The 20,853-nt window shown below is 39.3% G+C and overlaps 1 protein-coding gene across 2 annotated transcripts in view; it reads right to left on the bottom strand.

The window, feature by feature from the left end:
- The window catches only part of fam189a1 (family with sequence similarity 189 member A1), a 112,646-nt gene that overhangs the window by 42,703 nt on the left and 49,090 nt on the right, over positions 1-20,853 (bottom strand). For both annotated transcript variants that reach the window (XM_076883338.1, XM_076883339.1), the window contains exon 2: positions 16,631-16,687. In XM_076883338.1, the coding sequence (XP_076739453.1) occupies positions 16,631-16,687 (57 nt within the window). The remainder of the gene's footprint in view (positions 1-16,630; positions 16,688-20,853) is intronic.

The following is a 20,853-nucleotide window of genomic DNA, read 5'->3' as shown; positions in this document are numbered from 1 at the left end:
AGTGGAAAATCCTGGCAGTACTTTTTAATGTGTTTGTCTTGATAAAGAGCATTTAGTGCAGTACAAGGCACAAAGATGGATGATGCTAGCCAAAGTAAGAGCTTCTGCTGTAAAGTCAGTCGTTCTAGTTTGTTCTTATCAGTTATCAGAGATATTACAGTATATGACTGATGGACATCAATCTGTTGCTACAAAATCTTAATTGAGGATGAAACAAAAGCAGCACTGTTGTGCATCTCTATGTTGATGTTTGAAAATTTCCTTTTATGTTAGTGCATGGGTATAATTTAGGAGTATCTCTACTATTAAGTTAATATTATTTACATATATATTTAAAGGAAACACACTGCAACGGTCTTAAAGTACCTTAGAGAAACAGAATTACTATTAGTGTTTATTCCCTTTGTTCTTGCCTCCCTTACATGCAGCAGTGTGATTGCTTGAGTGCATTTTGCATGAATTAGAAAAAGGGTCTTGCGTAAGACAATTCAGGCTGTTGCAGGTGCTTTGCCTTCTATAACCATAGTATATTATGGCGCTTGCATCAAATGAAACATAATTATTTTTGCACATAAAGGAAACAGCTAACTCACCGCAGACTGGGAAATCTAATGGTCCTGCTAATGTTAGGGAAATGTACAAAGTTTAATATATTGGTGTTAAACTATCAGCTACAGGGAAACAAAACAGCCAATATTTTAAGATGTGGTTTAAATGGGAAAAAAAAAAGAAAAAAAGATGTGGTTTAAATTTGGATGTAATAATATGGGATAGTCTGTTGATTCACATCAGCAGAAAAACTGTACGCCAGGAGCTTCATGTGCTGAGTTTCCATGGCTGAGAAGCATGTTTATGTGGTCCACTGCTTTTGTCCATATGGTATATGTTTCCCTTTGAACCTAATTGCAGTTAAGGCTGAATGGGAATGTAATTTCAGAAGGCTATACAGCAACTTTATGCTTACAGTATAATCCAGAAACGCCAGAGCTGTGAAGTAGCGGCTGTCGCCATGCCGCAATATCAACTCACTCAGCTGTGAAATATGGCTGACATTATTGTGTGCAAACCACAATTACGTCTCAAGTCTATGACAAGTGACCACAGAGCACTAGTTGTTCAGTCAACTGTGGAATTTGAACTGGTGGACCCTGCGTCTAATGCCTCTATTTGCCCAAAACACAATCGCTGCAATGTCACACACAGTTCTAACCGTTTGCGATAAAAAGAGATTGGCACCAGTGGAGGGAGAAGAGAGAGAAGCCTATTTGTGCCACTTAACAATAGCTGAAAGAAGAGCACAACCGTCATTTTGTATGTGTGGTCGTGCGTTGAATGGCAAGAGCGAAGTTCTCATCAGCTATGATTTTATTACTATTGTGTGATCTCGGCGAGCCATTTCGGTTTTATTTTGGTACTGAACAGGATTACAAGACACAGAAAAGAGGCTTTCTTCCTTTTTATGTTCAGTCCATTAAATGCGTGTGCACCTCTGTGAACCCTGTTGTGTTCATACCTGAGTGTTTGTGAAAACAGAGGTGTGTTAGCAGACACAGTGCGCGTTTCTATGTTATATCACAGGATTACATGTAAACAGCATGCCATTTCAGGAACATTTTACACCTCACGTCTGCACAGTTTAAGTTCTGCTATGCGAAATGACACGTGTAAAGGTTAGCGTGATGCAAAATGACTTGACGTGTTATTTGATATCAGGGCGTGTGTTTAGATATTACCCTGTGGGAATGGTAGTGGGCGTTTTTCAAATGGTGGTTCGTGGATTTAGACAGAATTGAAGCATTTTTAGTGCAACACTGCCTGTTTTCACTGACTGTAACAGTTTTCTAAGCTTGATGTGCCTGCTGTGCCCGGTCAAGGTTGAGAATATAAGATTAGATAAGAGCTTCGTTGTGGGAGGAATTTCCAGAACATTTTACTTTTCTTTATTTGCTCTTTTTCCCAAAAGTAATGGTACATTTCTTTATAGTTTTTACCTTCTATAAAAACAAGCAGCTATCGTCAAACTATTCTTTTTGATTTGTGTGAAGCTTTTTATCTATTTATTGGCATATATGGCGGGGATGCTACCGAAGAAAAAATGGGACATCCTTAATGCGTTTCTTATCGTGTGTATCACAGAAGCATGTTGCAACACGCTTCAATAGACTTTATATTTATTTAAAGCCGCTTTTAAACTACAGCTGTACCAGTAATGCAACATCAAACTCTACAAATTAACCAGAGTTTTATACAGATAATAAATCGTCTCTTATTATTCTTGTTTTCTGCAGATGGCCAAAGTTCTCACCCACATCACAACAAAAGTCCTCTCTTGAAAACACATCAAGCGCTTTAGGGTTTGGAACCGAGACTAAGGCAAGGCAGATGGAAAAGTAGCAGCAAAACAATCTGTGACTGAAAGACATTTGTTAACACATGCAACACATAAAACATACTGCAGGACCTCACCTGCCCTTACGCCTGACATGATTTTAGCTTACACTAAACTGACATCCAGCAACACTAACTAACTAAACTGAGGGAGGTTCAGCTTCTCTGTTTAGAGTGCTGTTCCCACAACCTGGACTGGATACGCAGTAAGGTTTGGATGGATGGATGGAAAAGGTTGAAATTAAATTGAATGAAGTCAATGAAAAGCGACAGCATGTCTGATATGATGTTTTTCTTTTGGGCTCACTGATATGTTACCAATGCCAAAACCTGCTATAGTGAGCATTCGGATGTAAGACAGATGAGCCCTTATCTTAAATTTTTAGATGTATCTCAACAGCTGCTGTAAACCTGGCAGGTTTGCTGATGGGTAGCCGAGCAAGTGAATTTGAGATCACTGCAGTGTGAATTGTAATGACTTGGCTGAATTTATGAAATTCCCCAAAGGCTAAAAACTAAAGTTTATATGGACAAATAAAATCTGGAGTGGCAATAAATTCACCAAAGACGAGCTTTACTGCTGTTTTCAATAAACTCTCTCTCTCTTTGCAAAACCCGGCTTATCAGCATGACATATAAAACTTGTGTGCAGATGATGATTAAACACAAAATCACATTAATAAACTCTAGATTATAAGCTTTGTATGAAAACAATAATGTGTTTGTTTGCCTGCTTGGCAAAGAAACTATCAGTTAAGTGTGTGTGTGTGTGTGTGTGTGTGTGTGTGTGTGTGTGTGTGTGTGTGTGTGTGTGTGTGTGTGTGTGTGTGTTCAGATGGTTTTAGAAACACCAGATGGTGTTGATATCTGGATTTATTTATTTATTTTCATGGATGCGATGCCTAATCCTGTGTAGGTGAGCTGGTATTTGCTAATATCCAACAACATTTCTGAAGTTGTGGGTCATTCCATCTCAAATTAGCCATTTATTTCCTGCTCAACTGTTTCCGATTTGCAAAAAATGTCATGGTAGAAAATTTGAGCGTTTGTAATAATTGCTGTGAACTTTCCAACCATTTTTTTTGGTTGGAAAACAAAGATATTGAAATCCGTAGCGATGATAAAAGCCGGGAAATTTCACTGGTCTTTCTTACCTTGGGGGGCGATCGTGGCTCAAGAGTTGGGAGTTCGCCTTGCAATCGGAAGGTTGCCGGTTCGAGCCCCGGCTTGGACAGTCTCGGTCGTTGTGTCCTTGGGCAAGACACTTCACCCGTTGCCTACTGGTGGTGGTCAGAGGGCCCGGTGGCGCCAGTGTCCGGCAGCCTCACCTCTGTCAGTGCGCCCCAGGGTGGCTGTGGCTACAATGTAGCTTGCCATCACCAGTGTGTGAATGTGTGTGTGAATGGGTGGATGACTGGATGTGTAAAGTGCTTTGGGGTCCATAGGGACTAGTAAAGCGCTATATAAATACAGGCCATTTATCATTTACCTTAAAAAAACAACCAAAAAACAGGATCTGTAATTTAGGACAGATATATTAAAAAATGTCTGAGCAATGTTGTGTTAAAATATGACAAAAAAGTCCAGCACTCCTGTAGATTTGAGCACATGCTACTAAAAACACTCACATAGCAAAAGACAATTACAGACCATTTCTAAATATGTAGCTGAATCTTACAATACTGCAAAATACAGCATGTAGAATATTTTTTTAATATGAAATTGTTATTCGCAAAAGTCATTCAGCTTTCATGCTGGATTGAACAAATATGACAAATTGCACCATAAATACCAAAAATGAATAAATAGTCAAATCCAAATAGAACAAAATACTTTCCAGATGGTACTCTAGTTATAATTCAGAAAACAATTTTTTAAAATATATGTGCCTACTTTTCATTTTCAACACATGAATCGCTCATTTGAGATGGTTTTCCTAAAGTTTTTATGATCTAAAGTTTGTACACATGCAATAATTGCAAATATACGTTAAAATAAATATATCTTGAAAAGGTTTTGCTAAATGAAGCTAAAATTTCACAACAATCATTAAACAAATGCTCAAATTTTCTATTGTAATCTTTTATGCAAACCTGAGATGGTTGAGCAGAAGGCTTAGTAACATTAATGATAATTTTGCACATTTCTACATGTGGACAAAAATAGAAAAACTAATTTTCACACAATGGCAAAGCTGTGCAGTCACATTATCACCTCTCAGCAGAGATATAAATATCTGCCATGAAGTATTTATAATAAAGACAAACCATTAACTCATTATTGTGCTTTTGTTTCTCATCGCCAATTGACAAAGTAAAGATTTAATTAAAGCTGGCCTTACAGCAGGATGGGTTTTTAAATTACTGCCTGGCATCATGTACCTGTGAGTCTCGTTCATATCTCTGAGCTTTAAGTTAGACTACTTATAGCTTATAACGGCTCAGAAGGAAAAAAAACACATCCAAACCAATCCCTGCTTACAACAGAGCCAGGAACAGAGGCTGCTAATGGGCTAATTTCACTCTTAATGAGAGGATTAATTTGTCCATTATGGTCTGTGTGAAAAAACCAAAAAAGCTCAACAACTGGAAGGCAAAACTGAGCGGACAAACCCATCGTTTTAGCCTGTGCACAACATTTTAATCGTTTAATTAAATGGATGATAAGAAACTGCACTCACAAACTATGCAGTTTTGATTCTGTTATGTTGTTGTGGTTATTATAAATCTTCATTCCACTGATGTCTGTTTCCCCATTACAATCAGTCACTGTGTCGCTTCTTTCTCTCCCTCGCTCTCTCTTCCTCCCCCTTTCATCTGCTACAGGCAGTAATATTTACGGGCTGCCAGGGTCACAGCCTGTCACAGAGAGCACCTCATAAAACCTTTCACCGATGTCCTGCTGGCCCGGCTGTAGTTATGTGATCGTAATGGAAAGTCTACAGCTATGATGTGTATGTTCTCTTAGTGATTTGTGTGCATCGTTAGCTAGATATTTGGAGATGTGGAACGCATTGATATGTGTTCATATAAGGGAAGCGGCTGCCCTCATGACCATATTTGAGGTCTGTGTGCATGTGTTGCAAGAAAACAACAGCTCAGAGTGCTGGAAAATTTCCCTTGGACTCCTAAATTCATCCCCAGGAAGGCCATTAACATGCCACTGAAATGTTGCTGTAGATCACACATACAGCCTTTCTATATGCGGGCATACCCATGCATTTGTGAAATAAAGCTATACTAAAGTTTAGCATGCAGGGACATTAAATCCTGAAACTGCTACGCGCATGTCTAACTTTTACAGTTTTATTCAAAGTCATTTTATTTGGTATATTTTTACTCTAGCCTGACAAACTGTAGGAAAATCTTTATTCATGAAGGTTTTGCTCAAATGCCAGCTGATCCACTGTCTGCTCTGCCTGTTTATATGCAGTTTATATACATATTGCTGCTGATTGGTTGTTTGTTTCCCAAACAACAAAACATCCCTGTAAGCCAGCACGTTTTCCACCGTTTTCAGGAAAAATAACATTCATCCAAAGTCCTACTCTTCAGGCTGGACGTGCTACTGCATAATCTGATCTGCGCTCACGTTTTGAATTTAAAACATGCGACTATGTGAGCGCTATTATAAATAAGCTGTTATAAATGATTTTGTTGCTTTCCAAGGATCACTTAATCAGTTATTCGCCCAGTTATCTTGCTTCTTCTTTGTTTATATATTCACACACTATATTAAGATGTGTCCGACTTGAATCAAAACCCTTAGACTGGGAGAATAATTGTTTGCCGTGGGGTTTATTTGGACAAAAGCTACAGCGATGTTTGGGTCTAAACTTAATTCCAGAAAATAAGACGGTTTAGCAGTTGTTTGTAATTCAAACCTTCTCCCGTTTTCAGACTTTATCTTTCTCCTAGCATCACCAGACTGCTTTGCATGCCAGATAACTTGGGTGTGTGGTTTTGGAAGAATTTGCTGTCATTTGTCTCTGTAGAGAAGTCCTCAACAAATCCAACTCACATTGTTTTAAATAAAGGTCTGCGGGGGAAATACAAAATAAGGTATTTACTTTTTTTTCTTTCCCTAAAGGCTGTAGAGCTTCTAAAGACAGTGCAGAATTCAAGTTGCAGAACATAAACTCCTTTTTAAGTTTCTAAAACTGAAAATCAATTAAACTGTCCGGTATAGTACAATATGTGCGTGCTCATAATACAGCGCTAGCCTGTTAGGAGTTGCACAAACATTGCTAAATGGTGCAACAAATGTGGGGAAAGGACACAATGGCTGAGTCTAATCTTTAAAGATCAAATGTGAATGCTTGTTTTTTATTGTCAGAAGTCTGTAAAAGCAGGCAGCAGAGGGATTATTGTCACTTCCCTTGGATGAGGCCGGGAAATAAAGCTATAGTTGCAGACTGTCAACGTAAAGGTTAATGGATGCATCGGAGAGTCTCACCACGCCACAGACTGAGGTGACTATCTTTGTGCAGATGAAACGTTTGCCCTCGCGGACACCTCTGTTTAGCCACAATAGCAGTTCTCAGTTCCATAAGTGCTCGTCGAGGCTATTCTTTGTGATAATTGAAGTATTCTCAAGGAGTCCAACAGTGTTATGAGAGCTGAAAACCTGCTTAGCGTTAAGCACTCTCGGGAATGTACAACGGCTTCTCACTTCCATTAAAAACAATGAAAAAAATGAGGCCAGCAGAGAAAAAAAAAAGTTTTTCTCAGCAGTAATGCAGCTTTAAAATTCTCTGGGCATACAGTATAGGTCAGGCACTTAGAGGTGTCAGGATAAACCTTTGACGAGGGTGATTTATGCATCACGATGGAAGGTAGCCATGAACGGATCTGACAGTACCTCAATTCAAATGAAAACCCACAAGAATTTATCCCTGTTTGTTTCACAAACTCTAAGCTCTAAACTCCAGGTGGTGCGTTGCTCTAATGCAACCCACTAATACATTTACATAGAATGTAATATTGCAAAATTATAGTAAGCTGATTTAGGAAATACTGAGAATAAGAAATCGGTATTATTACTGTGCTGCTTTTATATCAAAACAAGGTCAAAGTTTGACTAATCATCGGAAAGATGCAGAGAATTTTATTTTTAGCCACTTTATTAAAGAGGCATGTGACGCCTGGGTGAACGCAATCAAACTACAGGGTTATTTATTTAGCAAACATTTGCTTGTTAGCTCCAAAATACTGCATGAAAGAAGAAAGAAAAAAAAGCTTTGCGTGGCTGTCAAAGGAGAGCTTTAAGCGAAATGCAAGCGTCAGCATGCTAACGTGGTCACAATGACAGTGCACAAAGAGAAAAGTCATCAGAGTCAGTGCATTCCATCCTCCGGGCACAGCGGATGTCTGTGCCAAATTTTATGGCAAACCAAACAAAAGTTGCTGAGATATTACAGTTGGGGCCAAAGTGAAGGACAGCTAAACTGCTAGCTTGGCTAAAATTCAGCTAAAAACAAATTCATGCAAAAAAATGTTCACAGTTGCAGTAAAGGCAGAGGGAATGGCATCTTCAATCATCCATTGCTCTGTGTTTCATGAGTAGGGATATATTTCTGTTGGAAACAGAGCAAAAACAGGATCCACAAAAAAGGTCAAGAGTCAGATAGTTGCGGTACACGCAGCCAAAGTCAGTGACATGGTGAAGCACTCAGACACACTACTACCACACTACATCCCTACTCCGACCCTGTGTGCTCTCACTGGAGGGCGACTTGCCCTTCAATTCTTATGGAAACATGAACATAAAGTAGCTGCACATGTAAGACCGTGTTACCCCCTGACACCTCACAAGTGCAGTGACCGTTTCACCACAAGACTGCTGGGCCTCTATTATTTAAACCCTTTCATGCTACAGCTCAGACCAGAGGAGTCACTACAGTGTAAAATTTTCTTAATTTTTATGAGTGAACAGGACAAACTAAAGTCTGTCAGCAGGTGCTATACCAGACTAGATATATACCTTTAGATCCACATTTTGGGGAATGGATTTAGTATTCAAACTGATGTTTAGCAATCAAACTGATAAAAAAAAAAGCAACAGATTTACTTTCTGAGAATTTACTTTTCTTTTATTTCATTTGTGTGCTTTATCGTGGCTTCAACATTGAGCTACGTGTGGCTTTTCATATATGCAAAAATGCATACACTCTCATTTTACAGTACTTCTTGCTACCAAATAAACTCCTGAGTGTGTTTAAGGATTTTATTTTGGATGCTGCTCTATTTGAATGAACGAAGATTTTGTGCATTAAAAAAACAAGTAACCCCCTGGCTTTTTTTTTCTTAAAACAATATCTTTACATTTTCTTATGTTGTTATTTTAATTATAACACAACCAGTTTAGTGGCTCTATACTGTAGCGGTTTTTTACACATTTGTGTGGTGAGCCATTCAATCTAGTGTAAAATTTCCAAATCAAACATGTGGAGCTGCCTGATGTGGTGATCCCTAGTGTCAAGCAAGCAGCTTAAAGTAGCTTCTTTGTGATGCACAATTTTTTTGCACTAGAGTTTATATAGCAGTCACATAGGTTTAGATAGTGGTCCCTACAGAGTGGTAGTGGACCCAAACAGTCTGCATGCCTAACTATCCTTGGGCATGATACTGAAACCCAAACTGCTCTCCAGTGTATTCATGTGAGTATGAATGGGTAAATGAGGCATGTTGTATAAACTGCTTTTAGTGCTCATGCAGAATAGAAAAGCTGTATATAAGAAAAGGTCTATTTACCATTTAAAACATGTTGGTTGCTGCAGTAAGGCACAACATTTGATTTGAAGTCAAATGTTCTCTGCTTCCACAGATTTTCAAGAAAACTGCGGTCGACTGCAGATGCTCATGACCAAAGCAATCACAAGGAGGCTTTTTAATGCAGCACTCCCTGAGCGCTGTCAGCAACCTCCAGCAACCGCTCACCAACCAGTTAGAGAATACACACTTTTCCCTAGCAACTGAAGGTTGCCAGGGAGTCATTGCCCAGTCTCTAGGTGTCTGTGAGAGAGTCTGAAAGTAAATCCCTCGTAGCACTAACTTCAGAGCGACACTAACCTTGCTTAGCCAAGATCAGATTGTTGCATAAAACAGCAGTGTGATTAAATATGATGAAGTGCTTATTGCGCAGGAAGCTCACTGATAAAAAAGTAACTATGTATTAAAAATGCATGTGCTGTGGGTACTGTATGCATTTACACTAAAAACAAACCATCATCAAAGCGACAATAGCTATAAAAGTTGAGACATTTTGAGACAAACACTCTTTGGCGCAGACTATCACACTGTTGTTTTCTGACGGGGCAAACAAGGACTTACTGCCCTCTAATTCATTCTCTGTCTTTCCGCCGCTCTCTCTAAACACATAATCCATCACAGTCACAAAAAGCAGAAGACTTCAGGTAGTCTTGTCTGTCTCCTTGCTCTGAGTGATGTGGAGTAAATCTGCCATGGCTTTAATGCAATAGGCTGGATTGAGCGAGAAAAGTCGATAGAAAATGTTTATTGCTTGTTTTAGATAAGATGGACGATGGGGATTTCCCTCAAACGTGGACGCTGTATGTTTCTCATTTGGCTGTGCGCATTATTTGAATAAATCTTTTGCGTGGCATTTAGATGAGAGGCTAAGGCTAGGAAGAATTTTTCATTCAACACATCTCACCTCTCCACAGTAGTGCACCTGTTTTTCCACTCTGACATACAAACATCCCATCTCCAACCACCCAAGCATTGCACTCAGCGTCACGCGCTGACTTTACTGCAACGTGTCAGAGCTGAAGAGAACACACAAGCTTTTCTTTCTCTGTCTCTTTCATGTTTTTTGTCTCATACGTGGCTTTTTTTAGTACTTATTATATCTGTGATAAATACAAAGAGCTTTTTAACAGCCGCAACTAACACATGACAATTTTACCAAAAAAATAACATCACAGGAGATAGAAATCATTCTTGCTAATAGTAGAACTGCATTATTTATTTGCAGTATAGAGTCAGCACGGTGCTGGAAACACTGCTTTTGGTCTATATTGAGATGATAGCGTCGCACAGTTGCTGCAGGTTTGTCAGCTACACATCCATGATATGGATCTCGTGTTCCACGATACATCAAAGGTGCTCTATTAGACTGAGATCTGGTGACTGTGGAGGCCATTTGAGTACAGTGAACTCTTTTTCAGATGACTGAGCTTTGTGACAAAGTGCTGGAAGTTGCGATCAGAAGATGGGCACAAGGTGCCACCGTGCTCATAAATTGATGGATATGGACAATTCTCAGGTAGGCTAAAGCATTTAAATGACACTCAGCTGGTATTAAGGGGCCAAAAGTGTAAAACTATCACCCACACCATTAAGCCACCATCACCAGCCTCAACCACTGATACAAGGCAGGATGGATCCTTTCCATCCTTTCATTACTTTCACTCTAAATTATGACCTGTGATCCAAATGTCACACCAAAGATCAAGACTCATCTGACCTGGCAATGTTTTTCCAGTCTTCCATGGTTCACTTTTGGTAATTGTGAAGGAAAATACTCACTTCAGCAGGTCTTCTTGATCATCTCAGTATGCTTAAATTCATTGAGGTGCTTCTGTGTTGCTGATTAGATATTTGTGTTAAGGGAGTGGTTGAACAGGTCTATGTAATAAAGTGATTGTACACTTGTAGCCTTTGGTCTGTTTGCACTTAAGCCCCTAAATGAAGTAATACCCAGCCCATGTTTGGTAATGCAATACCATCACATCAGTGTACTCCTTAAATTTCTTGTAATCTTGTTTCAGCCTCTTCGTTCTCTAACTACACCTCACTATGTGGTGGATACTTAGTAGCAAGTTGGAGGAAACTGCCACCAACTATACTTCTACATTTTCTCCGTTGGAATCCAAACAGCTGTGATTTTAATGCCACTTCATTTCTCATTACTTTGCTTTAATTTTAAAAACCTATTTCCATTATTGGCAGTGGTTGCCTTTGTGATGAGAAAGTACATACGCTGTAATTGGAACTAGAAAACATTTGTTAATGTAGTTAAGATGGTCCCCAGTCCTGGACACAAATACAGAATTAAAAGGATTTTGTGTTTATGCTTGGCCCTGAGTGTTTGACTCATTTACATTAGCTTAAAGTAGAATCAACTAACACTGAAACATAAATACGTTTTATCTAGTGTCTGTGTAGACAAACAGGAGCTGGGGTTAGCACTTGCAGGGTCAGTCGATGGTAGGAGAGACCATCAAAACCAAATGATTTTGATGTATGTTTTATATACTATAGTCTCTACTGCATCTTCTTTTGCCCAATCAATTGTTCAACTCTGAAAGATAATCATTTTGCATATTTTCTCCAAATACTTTCTCCTTTGGTCCAGATTAATCTTCTGTTTTCTGAATTGTTTTGCAAAGCAAAATCCAAAACTTCCCAGGTCATTTAATTTTCCCCTGGACCTTGTGTTCAGACACCAATCTGGCAGAAGTCAGCTTAGAAACCCAAGTATTTAACAGATATACCTAAACAGTCTGGAGAAACTCCAGTCATTACGAATCACGATGCAGAGCATGACCACCCACAGTTGGCAGATGGGATGGTGCATTGTTGCCAGGCCTGAGCTTGTCCAGCCGGTGTATTAGTCACCTGCCAGTCATCGCTGGGTCCAGGCCAGAAACGGAAAAGCTCGCCTGTCAGAACTGAACATTGGATGCTACAGTAACAGTCTTAAAAACAAGAAATTACTGGACCACCTCCCTCAAGACAGAAAGCAGCGACCATGAACTGACACCCCTGTACACTAGCATGCACAGATTATTCCAGTAAATTGGCCATGCTTTTTAAGAAAACAGACATAAGAGGATTTAACTCTTTTACAGAGCACAAAGTGTGACTGATTTCTATGAACACCTCAGTGATGGAAGATGGAGGGGAGGGAAATGTGAAGAGAGGATGCTGATATAAGCAGCGGGGAAGCAAGGTGATAAAACCAAAGGGTGAGAGACAAGTATGCAGTGAGGAGGATGAGGGGTGCAGGTGATCTGGGTAAAGCTGCAAAATTGAGATGAGATTATTTATGGCATTGAGGGAGTATGAAATAGAATTGGACAGGAGCTTCTAGCATGAGCCATACCCGAAACCTGATCTCGACTTTAAAGGACAGAAAGTTATCAATCATAAATAAATTAGAGATGGACCGATCCGATATCACTATCGGTATCGGTCCGATACTGACGTAAATTACTGGATCGGATATCGGAGAGAAATAAAAAATGTAATCCGATCCATTAAATATCAAAAAAGGACCTCACAAAACTTGCGACATGGCGTAACTGGGCTCATAACCGTAGCGCGTCGGAGCAGTGTGCATCACGTGATAGAGCGGCTGTGTGTATTTGTAGCCTCGCTACCAAACCGGCATTTCATCTCTGAGGAAGTTATCCCAGAGAGAAGTAAAGCAAGTGTGTAAGTTCATCTCTGAATGTTTGTAAAGCATTCCCACTTAAGCTTAACAACTGATATATAGAGCGACTGCCTCTTCTCTCTCCCTCCCTCTCCTGCTGCTACTTCAATCATGAAACTGATCAATGATCAGCTGATCGACTTTTCTGTCGAGAGTCCGTCTCTCTTCTTTGTTTTTGGCCCACTTTGCACCAGAAAGAAGAAACCAGCGGCTGAACAACAGCAGCACGTTTAAGCTTGATAATCTGTTGTTAGAATTTATTTAATATTACTTTCTACTCCAGGATCTTTTTCTATATAGCTGACGCTGGTAACTGTGCAGGGGCGGATCTACCAAAGTTTAGCCAGGGGGGGCCGATAGGGCATTAACTGGGAAAAGGGGGCACAAAGACATACTTTTCTTTCTTATTCTCATTTAAAATGTCTAGCTTTTAATAAATAATTATCTGAATCTTACACCCAAAGTTTTAATCTGATGTAACATGTATAGAAGTCCATTACTGTATATAGTAACTATTAAGTCTAATATACCCTAGTAAGCTATAGTACTTTTTCCTTTGGGAAGATACCATCTGTGCAGTCTGCAATTCTGTTGAAGAAAGATGTTGAATCTATTTAATTATTCTTGAAAAATAATGGATTTCTGTGCATTTTTTTCACACTGCATCAAATTAAAGTTGATTACGTCAATTAAGCATCATGAGGTGGGGGGTGGTTCCCTATTTTTTTTTGTTGTTGCTGGGAGTTGGAACCCTATTAGTTAGGTTGCTTAATATTTCTGCTAAGTACTCTTTAAAATACCAGAATAGGGAGGATGGAGTAGGTTTAAGTTTATTAGATTGATCAGTATTGCTGAACTATGAAATATTTTGGGTGCAGTGTATTTTTTACATACAGGTATAACAGAATAGCTTTAGTGTTTGTTTATTTAAACTTGAGTATGAACTTATACAAAATGCAGCAAGATATTAAAAAACAGTTTTATTGATTAAAAAACACACTATATCGGATTCATATCAGTATCGGCCGATATCCAAATTTATAGTACCAGTATTTATCAGTATCGGACATAAAAAAGTGGTATCGTACCATCTCTAAAATAAACCTGCATGTCTTAAAGGAGAGGAAAGAAGGATTTTTGTTATGCACTGTATCATGCTATCACGATAACAGGGTATGAGGCCTACAGCAAGAACACGACAGTCATCTAATAATTTCTAAAGTCTTTAAAGGAAACTTAAAATTCAGAGGTAAGGCAGTACTGCAGGATCTGTGTGCATCTTTAAAAATGCAGAGTGATTTAGCTGCATTTAAAAATACCACTCACAATCCTAAGAATAACCACTTACAGTTTTAAAATGCGCCTCCATTTAGAACATTTCTCTTAACTTAGCTAAGAGGAGCATTTGGGTGTCTGCAGTGTGGAAACAGAAGAGACACCTTCTGAAAAGAGTTTGGAGCGATTGTTGGCGATGATGAATAATACATTGTCTGAATGATGAGTCAGAAAAGACTATTATTTGGATTTGATTTGAGCATTTGAAAGGATTTGACATCTAATTATTTCCCTCTTGTCTTTGTTAGGGGTGTGACCAACAACAAAACAAGGTGGCACTTAATTTCATTGTAGAAATTTACAATTTCATCCCTTTTCAAAAACAATAGAATGAGTTCCACATTTATCTTCTTCTTAAGTGTCAAACTCCACTCGTGGCACTGAGATAAATTCATGCACCGGTCCTCTGATGCCATGGTCTGAGTTCAGAAAGACAAACATTTGGGCTGAGTCACACAGTAGAGCATTTAATTTTTATTTTATTTGATCTTTATTTATTTATTTTTTTTATCTGCACAGGCTTTGACAGGAAAAGCGAAAAGAGCTAAGACTTCTGACTTTGGTTGTGATGTTTTCAGGTCAGCGGCTGTGAAAACACACAATGCACGGGGTTGTTCGACACAACCGTGCGCACATGCACTAAAGTTGTGTTCTCCGACAGCTCCAGTTTCTACAGCTCTGGCAAAGCCACAAAGCGCTACCAGCAAGAAGGTGTGGAATCACAGACTCTGTCACAATGTACTAACAGGTTGAAATGACAGCGTTAAGCATCTTTTTGGCGCCTTCAGCGATAACGCTAAATATGTGAGGATGTTTTATGAGCTGATAAACAGCGGTTTGCAAATTGTTTGTAATATAAACATGCATGAGATTTTTATTTAAAACAATTAAAGAATCCACCCTTTGCTGCTAACACAGCCTTTCAGACCTTCAGTTTTTCAGTATGTTGGGGTAATCTGGAGAAATTCATACACACAACATCTCAATAGCCACTGTGTTACAGACAGAATTCCAGCAGAGTGCTTCCTCTCATGGTTTTTGCATAGTTTCCAGTTTTGTTCTTCCTCCAACCTCAGCAGCGTGCAGAGGGTATGGCACGACTACCTAAATTTTTCTTTCTTTACCACTAACAAAGCCTCCTAAATCAAGACATTTCTCAATCATGCTTGATAGATGGTGTCAAGCACTCCTGCTGCACCTTTAATTGGCTGTACTTCACACAAAAGTTGTTATTAGTGACCCAAACATCAAACCTATACCCATCAGTCCTTCAGTATCTGTGTACTTTTAACCATCTCAATCTTTTCCTTTCAGTGGCTGTTTGGAAGGTTTGGTTTTATAAGATGAGATTTGTTTTGTAGTCATTTCTGGTTGCACTGCTTCTGTCCTGGACCAGAGATCCTCTACACACAGCCACAGGGAGCCAGGAGAGGGAAAGACAGTGTGTTACAAAGCTAGCAGGTATTTTTTCTGACCACAGAACAATTTTCACTACAACATTTGGAGGAATCATTTTGTTTCAAAGCTGCTCTTTACAGCACCAAAGTGATTATTTCATGGTTTTTTGGTTTTTGAGTTTATGATTCTTTTTAGTTTTGAGGACTCATTTGTGTTTGAGCCACATTGTTTGTGTTTTGGGGTACTTTTGCCTTATTAGCTTATTATAAGTTTAGTAGCTTATTATGAAAGTCTTGTGTTTTGGGTTATCTTTGGTTTGGGGTTCTGTGTGGGGGTTTGGTTGAATTTTAATTTTCTGTTTGTCTTTGTTTGTGTGTGTCATCCACAGTTTTCTCATCTCTCTCTCTCTCCATGTCTCCTGTTCAGTCTATCTTTTTGTCTGCCTGCTTTCTTTGGTTACTTCCTAATTTTACCTTGAAAAGCTCCATTTTCCTTCATGTGTCTACCTTTTCTTGCTGTCCCTGCCATCACTGATTCCTTGGTTGTTTTCAGCTGTGTTTTGGTTCCCGTCTGTTTCCATCTCTCTCATTACTAGTATTTCCTGAATAATTGGATTCCTGTATTTCCTGTATGTAAGCGCCAAAAAGTATTGTTATATGAAACTAAAAAGCTTTTTATTTATATTTTATTTCATTTTTATGATTGTATTCAACTGTTTATATATTATTTTATGCATATCATACTTTTCAAAGTATACTCAACCATTGTAAACTGACTGAAAGGAGACTTAAGAATTATAACAAATACCATGATACAACTTTTTGAAGCTCAGCGCTACTTTTCATGAATTCAAAATGGGTCTGATTCACTTACAGAAAAGCTTAATTCTCTGACAAGGTTGTGATATGTTTACTTTTCTACATGTGTTGATCCTGACAGGAGAGGACATTCTGTAACCATTATGACAATAAAAGACTCCCCCTAAGGTACTGTTTCTTTGCTCAGAGTTGTCAGGTTAGCAGCTCAGTGTGGGCGTTCAGAGGACACTCACCACAAGAGAGAGCGGCCTCTTCCATGACACCACTCCAATGAGACCAGAGAGCAGAACCTAGAGGAGAAAAATTACAGATGCTATAAGAGTGGATACTCAGATGTACGCATATAAAAACCACTGATGGAGATGATGGGACAGTAACACCGATGTAATGTGGTCACACTGTTTAGATTATTTTACAACAGCCTCCAAAAAAGCTCGGGCACAATCACAGACATTAACTCTCTGTGTGTTTTAGTGTTTTGAAACATAATGAGCTTTCCTGTGCATAAATGTGATGCCACACTTTGAAAAATCTGAATTTCAAAAGCTATTCTAATTTGTTTCTGGCTTCAAGCGTGACTCACTCAGTTCTCCACACAGGAAACTGTGCTCATACTGTTCAGTTGATTGAGCTGCTGTCAGTGGTTGAAATAAGCTGAAAAGGTTGTTTGCTTTCACTATAACTTCAATAGAACTTTGACGGATGTTTTGTTTGAGCCTATTTTTGGCCAGTGAACAACAACAAGAACAAGAGGCAAAATTCAAAAAGTCATCATGCAAAAACCCACAAATAAAAGCAACATCAAGCTTTATTAAGTGAAATTTTTAAGTGTGTTCAGGATGTTTTGCACCTCTGATCTGCAGATATAGTCTATGTCCAGTTTTTGTGGTACACCTGTGCAGTCTAAAGTCTAGACAGGCCTGGAGACAATTCCCTGTTGATAAGGAAAGCTGTTTATTGGAGGTGGTCCTGAATGTCATTATCCCCACTATTGATAATGTGAGCTATAACATTAGCCGCAGCTTTTAGATTATTTTACGACATCAGACTGGCAGCACTTCCAACAAAGCTTAGTGAACCCGGCATCCTGACCAGCTGAGTCTTGTCCCGTTGAGCCGGATCTTCTATATTGAGCCATGCATTTGTGGATTGGCTGTTTGGTTTCTCCTACGTAGAGGTCAGAGCACTCCTCGCTGCACTGCGCCGAACATTGTTGTTTTAAAACTAAAGAAGTCTATGAAGAGGTGAAATGTCTTTAAAAAGCTACAAAACTTCAGTCACCTTTTTTTCAAGCTCTCAAGACTACAATGACCTGGATGACTGAGACCCTGAGACGCAGATTGTTATTTATTTTTGCACAAAAAGACAAGAATGTGATGGTAAAGTGCACACTGCATCTAGGACAGAAAACTCTATTCACTGTTGCTTGCACACTATCTGATCTGGGACATCATGGGACACAAAACTAGTGGTGGTGAACCCAGAATAATGTTCAAGCTAAGTGAACGCCAACCCCAACCACATACAGGTGAAGCTTGATGCTTCAGAACAATCAGTGATGAGACATCAGGCTGGTAGCACTGAAGCTCTGTTCTACCTGTATCAGTTTCTACAGTGAACATTTGCAGCTGAAACACTTCTCTTTACTCACGTTTCAGTTTCTAACTTTGGTTTTGTGAAAAAAAACTACAGAAGTTGTATGTGTTCTTATTAAGAAATGCATTTCTGTCAGTGTGACTCCCATATAATGTCTGGTTCATGGTCACTGCATTTGTTCTGTTGCACAGCAACTGTGATGTCACCACACCCCCATCACCTTTTACACTGGTGCTCAGAAAACAAACCTCTGCACCAGCGCTGGTACAGGAGTAGAAGTAATGAGAACAGGAAACAAAGAAATCCAGGAAGTTTTATTTTATTTTTTCTAAGGATTTCTCTAGGAAGTCTCATCCTTTCAAACTGTTGCAGCATCTCGCTCTGTATAATCTGAGACTATCTGAGCTCCTGCGCTGATATTTCACTGAAAAAGGCCCAAACAACACTGAAGCAATGGTGGCAACAGTTCAAACCAGTTTAAAATTTGCTGTTAACTGGTTATCATGCAAAAATGCGTCTCAGGCCATGCTGTGATATAAACGTAATGTAACAATTAATGTAAGAAACTCGTTTCTATAGACTAGAAATGTAACATAATGCTTTATATTTAAAAGATTTACTAGTAATGAGTGATGCATTGCTGTTTTTGGAGCAATGACTCCAACACAGAAGCACAAAACCTTTAACGATGACCTTATTAATCTATATGTTACACAAGCTACACTGTTCGAATCAGCACAGCTACAGTGGGGTCTCTTATAAGTTAAGCAGAGCCTCTGCTTCTGATGGATGATGATTAGATTCTTGGCTCCTACTCTCTTCATGTCAAAGTGCATTTGCATCCATCAGTGCGTGTGTGTGTGTGTGTGTGTGTGTGTGTGTGTGTGTGTGTGTGTGTGTGTGTGTGTGTGTGTGTGTGTGTGTGTGAGAGACAGAAAAAAGTGCCATATGCAGAAAATAAATGAGCAGTGAGACAACCACATGTAAACCTGCACACTGGTAGAGAGTATGCAGTGTTTTGTAGATGGTGTCAACTGGTTTAAGGGTAAATACAGCAGTATTCAGCATATCTCTATAATCCATAGCGATATGCGCTGTTTGATCCAGTTTAGATTTGGGGTTTGTTAAAAAAACAAAAGGTTTTCAAAGTGAATTTCCATCTTACTGAACTCCAGAAAGGTGTGTTTAAAGTATTGTTTAGATTTACACTGACAGACAGCATGAATCAAAGGAGGAACATCAAAGGAGTTGAGCTCTCGTGAAATGCACACATCAGGGTAGAGGCGATGTATAAAAATGCGCAAAAAAAAACCAGGCAGCCCTTCCGAGGAAAATGGACCACTAAACACGGGAGACAGCTGTAGAAAACATCGCTTTCTCTTCCCCGTGACCATCGAACCATCGTGTTCCTAACCCTAGCACGGCTAAGTTCATCCTTGGATGGTTTCCTTTCTTTGCAGGCCATGCTAAAAATGCAGCATGTTGTGCTGCTGCCATGACTCCATCAAAGTGTCTCCCAGGAGCTTCAGGTTTCTCTATTAGCACTGATTTTCTTTCAGATTTCGAGCTCCATCTACCTGGAACCAGTTACCCCGAAGCCTCTGCTGAAATGAAACAATTGTGTTTGTGATGTCTGTTTTTTCCTCTGTTCCCATCTGCTATTGATGTGCCTTTTTGATTTAAATCCAAGTAATCCTGCCTTTTTAAATGAGCTGTCTGATTAAACCAAAAAGACTTAAAACACACACACACACGGCGAATGTTTTTTTCACACTTCTCTCTAGGTGTGGGCTTAATATTTTTTTACAGTGCGTGTAACTGTAGGTGTGAATTTGCGCATCATCGAAATATTCGTGTGAACAAAGGGTACTGATAGCCTTCGGCTCTGTATTTGTCCACGGTCTCCCTCTCTGCCTCTCACCCATCTTACCCATCTTCACCCTCCATTTAACACCACCATGCTCTTCCTTTTTCCCCCCGTTCATGCCGCGCTCCTTCCCTCTGTCCACTCTCTCGATATCCACCGTCTCTCTCCAAGTTTTGCCACCTTCCCCTATCCAATTTCTCCCTGTATCACACTCCATCGCTGTATTTCTTGCTGCTGCTGCTCAGCGCCCACACAGTCGCACTATATTTCTGCACTTACACACTCGCTTTCACTAAGCTCCATCCAGACTTCTCATTTCTCTTTCCCTCTCCATCTTGTTCCACTTTCTAGTCAATCTTCTACTTCTGTGCTCACCTTGATACCCACAGGACCCGGCGAACGGGATGTCAATATTTCATTTGAGCGCTCACTCGCACAGACACACACGGACACAGATGTCTTTTTTTAATTTGGATTTTTTCTTATTTATATCTTGTGGTTATAAACAAATTCATAAAAGACAGACAGAAGCAAAGAAATCTAAACCCACAATGAATGCATCAAACCCACAGCCAAAGAACTCAAGTATCTAGAACTTTTATGTAATAGTGCAGTCTTTGCATCTTTAAGAAAAGTCTTTGGACAACAATACACAGCATGACAGCTACATTAGACTCTCTATTACATTGGACTTTTGTTGCTCATTCAGTAAGTTCACAGTTTTGTAAAGATTAAATGCAAATAATGGTTTTAAATTCACAAATTTAGATGGTGAGGCTTTTATATTAGAAGCTAAGAAGGGAGCCACAATTTCCTTTTATACTCAGATTTATCTTTTTATGCTACTTCTAACTCGATTTAACACATCAGCATAATGAGCTCTTATTTAAACCATCATGAAGTTCATTTTATAAGTTATGGCCACGCTTACAGTACATACATGATAAAGCAGGGTGTGATTTACCCACGGTGTCCGTCTCTCAGTCAGATCCA

This window comes from Maylandia zebra, linkage group LG1, assembly GCF_041146795.1.
Source record: "Maylandia zebra isolate NMK-2024a linkage group LG1, Mzebra_GT3a, whole genome shotgun sequence".
In the NCBI taxonomy this organism is placed as follows: domain Eukaryota; kingdom Metazoa; phylum Chordata; class Actinopteri; order Cichliformes; family Cichlidae; genus Maylandia; species Maylandia zebra.
The sequence above is the reverse complement of the archived record's forward strand: the minus strand, read 5'-3'. Positions and strand labels throughout refer to the sequence as shown.